Raw genomic sequence first — 9,984 nt, 5'->3', positions numbered from 1 at the left:
GCAAAATAGAGGTCATGTATCCTCCCCCTTACATAGACAATGAGAAGAGCAATGGAACCATTATCCATGTGAAAGGTAACAAGCAACTCTACCAGCGTATCACTCTAAAGCAATGGTTTTCCACTGTAGTCTTGAAAACTAGGTCATGACCAGTGGTGGGGTTGGACAAATTCCAAAGAGGATAGACCAAAGAGGAAGTCTACACTTTCTAAGCTAGTGATATTTTGCATATTTTGATCCTTTTTGCATTCTTCCATGATGTTCAGGAGGAAGGAAATGCACTCAAGTGCTGTTCCCATATGATTTAATCCACTCTATTCTGTTTTTCAGAGAATCATCTTTGTCCAGCTCACTGGTGTCCTGACTATCTTAAGCAATGTTGGGCACTGGTGGTGGCTATTGGAGTCTCGGCTTTCTACAGCGTGGTAGTAACAGTGGCTCTGTATACTTGCTGGGTAAGATAAACAGCACTGCATTTTATTTAACTTTTCTACTGCACATGTCACCTGATCATATTCAAGAATTTTGCCTGTGTGGTTTAACATGTAATTATTATTATTTTCTTTTTCCTTTCTAGGTTTAAGTAGTTTCTTCTTTTTAGCCTGTCCAACTTTATCTGAGATAAAAAGCTGTTGGCACTTCTATTTTCCAGAAGGCACCAGTTGCATGGCAAGGCAGAATAAGAAGCTAAATGGTTCAATGAGGGTGGGAGTATTAGGACAGTTACCTTTCTTCTCCCCATTTTGCAAAATCATTACGACATATAAAATAGTTTATATATATATATATATATATATATATATATATATATGTGTGTATAAATGTTTAAAAATCTAAGCAACTTGGGAATCTAGGCAACTGAGGTCAATGAACAACTTTGGCTCAAGGTAAAAAATCATGAGAAATTTGGCTTCTGAAATCATGCATTCAAATCTAGCAAAGAAACTAGGTCTGTTTATCTGAGTCATATTTTTATCTCCTCTGAAGCAGTTGAATTGAGTGAGGCCAAGTATGGTGCTGTCATTATGAAACTATAATAAGAATTAGACTTTTCTGAGCTCTCATCACTGAATTGGAGTTTACCAACCTTTGCAAATGTTCATGCAATAAACTTGGTGTATTTTTCTTTTCCTTTTTTTATTTTTAAGATTTTTATTGGGGAATTGGGGAAGGGGAACAGTATTGTGGAATTGGGGAAGGGCAACAGCCAAGTTGTTGTCCTTCAATCTCAGTTGTGGGGGGCACAGCTAGCTCAGCTCCAAGACCAGTCGCCATCCAGCCACCTGTCAGCAGCTCAGGGCAGCTTAGCTCAAGGTGCCGTGCTCAATCTTAGTTGTGGGTGGGTGTAGATCACTATACCATGTGGGAGTCGAACCGGAAACCTTGTTGTTAGGAGCACGTGCTCTCACCAGCTGAGCCACCCTGCCACCTGTTGGCAGCTCAGCAGCAGCTCAGCTTGGGTGCAGCTCACTGACCCATGTGGGAATCGAACTGGCGACTCTGTTGCTCAGAGCTTGTGCTCTTAACCAGCTGAGCTACTCGGCCAGCCCCTTCTTTTTCTTCTTCAATGTTGAATTTTTGGCTAAGGTTTGGACATATTTTGGTGACCATATCTACTGTTAAGAAAGGACCTCCTTTCTCAAGGATCTTTCCTTTATGCAGAAATTTCCTGTTCTTAAATACACATTGGGGTACAGAATACCTCATGTATTGATTTCATTTTGTCTTTGAATTTTTTTAAAAAAAGTTAGATGCATGTTTGATCTTTACTTCAACAAGAAATGTATGCTCCTCAGGGATAAAGGACTATTTTCTTTATATTCAACATCCATCTGGTGTTAAGTACATTTAATGCTTAATGGATGCTTATTGAATAGATAATATAACCTCCATAGAGGCCAAACTACGGACTTAAGTGAACAGGAATGAAGTATAATACTCATCTTTAAGGCATACTCCATACATTTAACTAATCCATACACAGGTCAGGGATTTCTGGAATCCATACCATGTGAAGCCATACTATTTATTATATAGTTTTGGTGCTAAGAAGGGGTGGGCAGTCCTGGATTTACAGTCATGCCAATGATGCATCCAATCTGGGATCCTTTGAAACTCTTGTTTGCCTATGGCCAGAGTTTGCTTCTCCCATTTCAAAAGACTTTATGGTCTTCTGACTATAAGGACATTGGTCATGCTACCTGTTGCCTAATCTCTCCCTTCTGCAGGGTAAGGAACAAAGTGGCTCCTTGTTCCTGAAAATTCTTTTTTTTTTAAAAATTTTTCTTTTTATTGTTAGTTTCAGGTGTACAGAACAATACAATAGTTACCCTTTTCACCCTCACCAGGTAACAACCTCCCTCCCCCCATCTATTGCCCTCCCACCCCCGATATCATGCTTATCTATTACAATTCTGAAAATTCTTTATGCTGGATATCATCTTGAGAATTTGCCTTTTTCAAGTTGTCTGAACCAGATGGGGCCTTTTGTGCAGTGAAATACGGCCTAAGTTTTTCTTCTGTTAGATGTTGTCATCTTTCTGGATCTTGGTGTCCTTATCCAAAGTACCTCCCAGCTCTGAACCACTGTGGTGTCTGCCAATGATTTTAGAATTTAGAATCTTGGTTCTTGTTTTTTCCTGATCCCATTGGGAATCTCAACTTAATTTAAAAACCAGGTGCAGTGGCTTTTTGGGTACTCTTCCAGGACAGGTGCTCCCCTGTAATCTGCTGACCTAGGTCAATGTATTGTAATTTACTAGCTTTGCAGGAAGTGTTGGGTCGTTGGGAAAGTCATGACGCATTTTTGCATTGAAAAACAGAAAAATACGTTATGACTTTCCCGATGACCCAATAGTTTGGGGAACGGCTTTAACTCTCAGTGGCCAGAAGGGTATAGCTCATTATTTAAAACTTGTTGTAAATATGCATTAGAATATCAGTTACTTTAATCAGGCACTAATAAGTGACTCAAATCAACCAAAGGGACAAAAGTAGCTTCTCATTTTCAAGGAGTTTTAACAGTTTACTCTCAAGTAGGAAACAACATAGATACTATGGGTTTTTCTTTGGCAGCACTACTAATTCCTAGTGGGGTTCATCTCGCTTTGCCTTGAGAAAACTTATTTTGGTTTTATTCTGTCTCACATGTTCCCCATATATTGGGAAGTCCCAGTGCTCGGCATATTTTATCATTTGTGGCCTCTTGTAGTCAATTTGGTTACCCAAAAACTACCCTTTATTTGTATCTCAAACCTAGATTACTCTCTGACCAGAAGGGTGTGAAATAAATATATGCCTATATAAATAAATATGTACATCTATACATATCTAGACTAACACAGCATTTTTACCCTTGGTTCATCTTTTCCTGCTGCTCTTACTATTTAAGGAACCAGCACCTTGCTGAGCTAGGCAGCCAGCCCTTAGGAATCCCTACACTTTAGCCATTTCCTGGGTACTTTACTGGGATCCTATTTTGGGCTGGTCTGCACTGTGCCTTGGTGTAAGTTGCTGTGTTCCGGAACTTCTGGAGGGCTTGTGACATGCTACAATAGGCAGTTCTAGGCTGAAGAGGTTTCTGGGAACAGCTGCAGGTTCTATTTCAATTCTTGACCTATTGCTGACATTTGAATAAATAAAGCACTTCCCTCTGCCAGGCTGCCAAAGACCTGCACCTGTTACTCTCACTCAATCTTCCATTCACTCAGCTGAGCAGGTAAACCTGTTTCCTTTCTTAGTCTACAGGAGCCTTTTAAAAACCATTGTCTTCTCCACTATAAATCACAATGTGGGGAATGTGGATAGTGTGTGTTCGGGCAGTATTTGCCTTTAAATTCAGTGGTTTCTTGAAGACCCTTGTGTAGGCATCCTGTCTTGCTGCTGCTCCTAGGAAACAAGTGGGTAAGGGCTGCAATAAAGGGAAGGGCAAAGGAGGAGCGGTCCTGAAATCACACATCTTTAGCAGACATTGAACAGTGAAGGGACAGAGTAGATGACCCAGTCACACAGACACATGAGGTGAATACTCTGCAGACATAGATGTATATCCTAGATGAACACGGACATTGTGGGTTCTGTATAGTGTTCCCAATCATGCATGTGTCATTTACATCCCACTGTTGAGTTTAGAGTTAGGGTGATGATGAGAGTTAGGGTGAGCCACAATCTGATAACAAACAGCATGAGGGTAAGCTTTGGGTTGGATTGCAGCAGATCTTTCATAGTCTTTGTGTGCACCCTGGAGAACTCCAGAAGCAAGACATCTTCATTATTGGGTCCTGTCTATCAGTATAGTTTTATTTGGGTGTCTGGAGGCAAAGGCTGTGACTTGGGAATCTGGCAAGGGGAGAACTCAGGGTTGGAATAAGTACTAAAATGCTTCCCAGGGTATCATCAGCAGCCTTCCATGTTTATTCAGGGGTAGACATTTCCATGTCCTTACTCTTGCCCTGCCATAAGCCTGTGCCCATGAGAACTCTAGCCTTTCATTTAGAGAAAGGACATAGAACCAAGATGTTTGAAGAGCAACTTTCCTTACCTGCTTGGTTTCCATGACTGCCTCTCTCTGAATGAATTCCCCAATTATGTGTGTTTAATGCTATCCTCTTCTTAGTTCCAGCTAGATAAGCAATCCATCATCTCAAATCCCAAATGGCCAAAGCTGAATTTATAACTTCTTTCAAATCTACTTCTCTTACTGTCTTGCCTTATATCTATGGATGGAACCCCATCCTTCCTAGTCACCCAGGCTCAAATCATCAGCCGTCCTTGGGTATAAGCAAAAAGGAGTCAAGCAGTCTAACAATATTCATTCTAATTTGGTGATATATTTTGTATCAACTACTTCCATTCCATTCCATTCCATTCCATTCCATTCCATTCCATTCTTTCTCTAGATTAGGATGTCGTAGTCTTGGCACTTCTGATATTTTGCCTGGATGATTCATTGTTGCTGTGGGCTGCCCTGTGCATCGTAGGATGTTTAGCAGCATCTCTGGTCTCTACCCACTAGATGCCAGTAGCATTCTTCCCGGTTGTGACAATGTATAATGTCTTCAGACATTGTCAAATGTCCCCTGGGATAGGGGATACGAAGTGTCAAGGATGAGGCTTAGGAGGTCTGGCTTGGGCAACTGCATATATGTAGTGTCACTCCCTGAGATGGAAAACACTGGGAGGGGACCAGATTTTAGGGGAATATTTTAAGTTTTGTTTTGGATATGTTGAGCTTAAAATCACTTTGAAGCCTAGTCCAGAGATATAAATTGGGTGAATAGGTAATAACTGAAGCTGTGAATGTTGATGAAATTGCTTAGGGAGAGAATGTAGTGAGTAGAGGGGAAGGCCTAGGACCAAGCTGTGAGGAACTCTAACACTGAATACCTAGTTGAAGAAGGATGAGCTTGCAAAGCAGGAAGGAAAGAGTCACCAGGGAGGCAGGATAAAAACCTGGATGGTACCATCTCATAGAAGGCAAAACGAAAGAGTGTTTCAAAACGGAGAGAGTAATCAATAAAATGCTGCTGAGAGTTCAAGAAGATGAGGGCTGAAAACATGTTAGTCATATTTAGTAATGTGGAGGTCAGTGTTTTTCCATCCTTTCTTTGACACTTACTCATGCCTGTTTGACAAAGAAGATGTGAAGTGCTTAGGTAGGAGTGCATGGAAATAAAGTCAGGGCTGAAGTCATTTGCTTACTTATTTATTCACGTGTTCATATCACTCATGTCCAAGGTATCTACTTATACACCCAGCCTATGTTCCAGGAAATATGCAATTTTTTCATAATAGAGACTTCTGAATCCAGGAATCTGGATGGTTTTCTATTTTTAAAATTTTTATGGGTCTTTTATCAAATGTGTACATTTACCACCACATTGATCCAGAAAAGGTGCTTCTAGTTCCTAATAAAAACTTTGCTAAGATTTATGGGGCAAAACTCTTGCTCCAGGTTAAATATTGCCCTACTTACCTCAACCCTGGTGGAAACTCACACAGAAGAAACTGAGCCTGAGGAATCAAGATTAGTGACTTTATTGTCTTTACGGAAATATACATACATATAAAGGAATAGGAGCGTAACGAGTTGCCTATAACTGTAACTTCCCAGTAATTTGGACTCCGCTGCTATGAATTTATGATTACTCTAAGCTCTGGAGGGCTGAGGCTCCTCTTTGGTTAATTATGGGAAAAGAGCTTATTAAGCAAATGACTAATGTAAGAAGGCTGCAGTAGGGATACTTCACCTTTTCAAAGGAGGAAGAGTATTTACATATCAACAGCAGACATGTTAGTTAGATATGCTTTTGAAATTCAGGTCCAATGACTCAACTGAGAGTAGTAACATGGGTCCATGTCTCTAAGATACTTTCTCTGATTCAGATTTTTTTGAGTTCATTTAGATGAGTCCAAAGTTGTTAGGCTTGATTAGCCATGATCCAAGTCCAAGATGCTCAATGAACTCTATCTAGTGTGTGTTCAGCTTCATTTGATAGTCCCTGGTCTGAACAGTTGCCCCCCACCCCTCCAGTCTTAGAACTCTTTCCACATCTCCCTCCATGTCCCCGGCCCTTTCACGATGACACTGCTCTTTTCTGCAGATGAAGAATAGGAGCAACCGTATCCTGCAGAGCGACTACATGAACATGACCCCCCGGAGGCCAGGGCTCACCCGCAAGCACTACCAGCCCTACGCTCCAGCGCGCGACTTCGCGGCCTACCGCTCCTGACATGGACGCCTATCCAGATGCGAGCCGGCTGGCACCACTTCACCTGCTCAACACCACTGCTCTGGATAGGAAAATGACCATCTCGTCTTCAGCCGGCCACCTCAGGCCCCTGCTAGGCCGCCGATGCCAATTTTTCTTGAACAGCTAGACCAAATAACATCATTTTGAGACTCTGAAATGAAGTTAAAGAATATTACTGTGACATGCTAAATCTTGCATTTCCCTGGCCCAAAATCAGATTTAGTATGTATTTATTGACTTGATTGAGAGGTTAGGATAGAAAATTAAAAGTGAGTGAATTTTGTTTGCCTTAAAAATCTGCTGCCAATTTTACTCCTTTCTCACTCACCTGAACGTTGCAGTTAAGTGAAGCGTGATATCAAAGGACTTTTGAAGCAGAGAAGAAATCAGTCAAAAAATCATTCTCCTTGGTTAAATGGGGATTTAGAGTGAGGATACATTAGAGTTGGGGGGGTGGGTGGGTAGGGAGAATTAAACATTTTTAAAACCATTAAAACACTGTCTCTTATGAAACAGCCACTTAGTTTCTATTTAGCGCTGTTTTCCTTTTAGTTCAGAAAGATGTAGACATTGTCTTTGATGAATTCTGGTCATATTTAGTCATTTTGACCAATGGAATACCTTCAAAGCAATGCAAAGCAAACTGGTTTGCTTTTTTTACTACCTGTGATAGGAATTCAATGTAGTCTTCATGATGTGATTTCAAAAAAAGTAAGGAAGTCTTCTCACCAAGAAAGAACATGTCTGGAAATAAGGCCCCTTGATGTCAAAATTATTTCAGTGCTATGAAGGATTATTTGTTTAGCAGCTCATTCCAGTCAAATCCTATAGGGGGCTTTTCTGTTCCATGTATTTCAGATTTGCACATTTGATCTCTTTATTGTCTGCGTGGAGATCTGAAGTGAGATGCTGAAAGCATATCCATATGGAAAATGATGATACTGTGATAAAAGGGATGCTAGCATTCATTAGGGTACAAGGGATGAGCCCCAAAAGCTTCTTCTGAAGGAGGGAGAATGGAAGGGAATGACTGGATCCTTGTCATGTGTCAAGGGGCTGGCCAGCATTGGGTGGAAGTTTTCCAGAAGACAGCAGGTAGAAAAAGCCCTGGTGAAAGCTTTCCTTAGAGGGACTTCATGGGCTTAGGGCTCAGAGCTCCAGAACTTTGTGGGTTCAGCTGGCTGTTTACCCTGGAGGTCTATCGACATGGAAAAGTGTTTTGGAGTGTGTCTTTTGAGACAGCATCAAAGTTCTCAAGATACCTTGCAAGGTTTGACCCTAGAATGACTATGGACATTTTTCTACCTCCAGTTTGGGTCAACTGGAGTATGCCTGGGGGCCTTGAAGAATGGCTCTACTGCTGCCTTTGCGATCGTTCAGTGCAGGCATTTATTCAGATGTTACAGGAGTCTAGGTTTTAGAGGCAGATAGACCCCATTCTAGTCCCATTGCTAGTTGGCTTCAGGCAAGTCACTGCCTTTCTAAGACTCTGATTCTTCAACTATAAAATGGAGATAACGACCACAGTTTTCTGTCACTATACTGTAATCTACATGAGGACATGGTACAAGTGTGTATTTTTTTTTGCTTGTCCCTGGCACTTAGTATTATGACTGACATGCCATGTTAGGTATTATTATTGTTGCCAGATAGATAAATTATGTATAAAAATTAAATTGGGCAATGACCTGAGAAGGGCGAGAGTATTTAACACAAGTTTAAACCCACTACCCAGGGATGAGGTGCTATAAAATTTGAGAGCTTCTTAATTTCCACCATTTTTCTGGTTCAGAATATTTTAGTTTGTAAGGAAATGTACAGCATTCCACCTTCTACTTTTATGTATATAAAGAGGTCTTCCTTATTATTATTATTTTTTTGTAATGTGAGGAGCGATAAGACTACTATGATTCCAGACAGAAAATATTGTACTTTGGTTGATTTTTAAGTAGGCTTCTATTCCACAAATTTAGTTAATCCAATGGAGGACAAATCCAGCAGTATTTGAGTGATGAAGAACTGTTGAATTTATACTGGCACATGTGCCACATTGCCAGCCTCTTTCCACACAATTCTTTAATCCAAGTGATCAGATTGCATTTGAAAATGAGAAAGCCAGAGAATTTTTAGAAAAGGCAATGACAATAAATAAATAAATAAATATGGAAAGATTTGATCTTTGGTAACAAATGGTTTGATTTTCTGATGGGAAAAACAGGTTTATCAAAGGTGAATCACACTTTAGAGTTTTCTTACTCACTTTGAACAGAACCACAGTAGAAATGTGAATAGGGAAGTCCTTTTTCACTATTAGTGTGAACGAAGAAATGGTTTAAAAACAGTGGTTGGAGTCATGTTTTTACAGTTTCAGGTATGGTAATTATGAAGAAAACAATGTCATTTGCTGCTACTATTCTAAGAGTTTTATACTTACTAGTATTTCTATAAGTTTTTTTTATTGTGAACTCACTTAATTTGGGCTGAGCTTGCCAATTTAAAGAGACCAAGTGTACATTATGTTCTGTGTATTCAGTGATAAAATTACTGAGCTACCATGTGCCTGTTTTTCAATTTGTGTTTTAATATTTTCTTTCAGAGCAGATATGCTTCATGTTGGCAATGAAAGTGGAGAAAACTTGCTATTTAAAAAGAAGTGTGGGATAAACCCTTTTTATAAATCTCTAGTTTTAGCCTTAAAAAAAAATCCAGACTTTCAAATATTGGTTTTACTTCAAGCAAGGTATACTTCTAGTTTTTTTTTTGTTGTTGTTTGCTTGGCTTTAGTCACAATTTCTCATAAAAAGAAAGCTTTACATCTTTGAGATGTCAGGCTAGGCCTACCTGTACCTTCTGTGTGATGTGAATGCTCTGTGAGAGAGTTCAAACTGCAGCCTTAACTCTTTCAGTCCCTCAGGTTAACTAACTGAGCCACTAACCCTCATGGCTAATTTGATGGGAATGTGGGTGGTTAAACAGATGTCAGATCCCTCATCCTAGCCTTTTGCTCTGCCAGATAGGAACCACTCCAGGACTGACCCAAAAGTGTTAAATTCAACTACATGAGGAGGTTGAAGATGGTAGCAATAATGGACCTAGAACCAGGATCATCACTGCCACAGAACTATTATTAACCTAGGTCGAGGAGAGTGGCAAGGATTCTCTCAAGACTTGGACTGAGGAGTCCTGGGAATCTGCAAGGGCATTTCAAGCTCAGGAAATCTGTCTCTTATAG

At 40.2% G+C, this 9,984-nt stretch overlaps 1 protein-coding gene across 1 annotated transcript in view; it reads left to right on the top strand.

Annotated features, from left to right (window-relative positions):
* CD28 (CD28 molecule) overlaps nt 1-7,197 on the top strand; it is a 37,638-nt gene extending 30,441 nt beyond the window's left edge. Inside the window, exons 2-4 of the mRNA XM_019663697.1 lie at nt 1-75; nt 331-455; nt 6,603-7,197. The exon at nt 1-75 is cut by the window's left edge and continues 282 nt beyond it. Coding sequence (XP_019519242.1) covers nt 1-75; nt 331-455; nt 6,603-6,731 — 329 coding nt within the window. The 3' untranslated portion in view covers nt 6,732-7,197. The remainder of the gene's footprint in view (nt 76-330; nt 456-6,602) is intronic.
* Nucleotides 7,198-9,984: the final 2,787 nt, after the last annotated feature.

The sequence above is a fragment of the Hipposideros armiger genome, unplaced genomic scaffold (genome assembly GCF_001890085.2).
Source record: "Hipposideros armiger isolate ML-2016 unplaced genomic scaffold, ASM189008v1 scaffold_399, whole genome shotgun sequence".
NCBI classification, from domain to species: Eukaryota; Metazoa; Chordata; class Mammalia; order Chiroptera; family Hipposideridae; genus Hipposideros; species Hipposideros armiger.
Note: the sequence above shows the minus strand (reverse complement) of the source record. Positions and strands in the feature narration are given on the sequence as shown.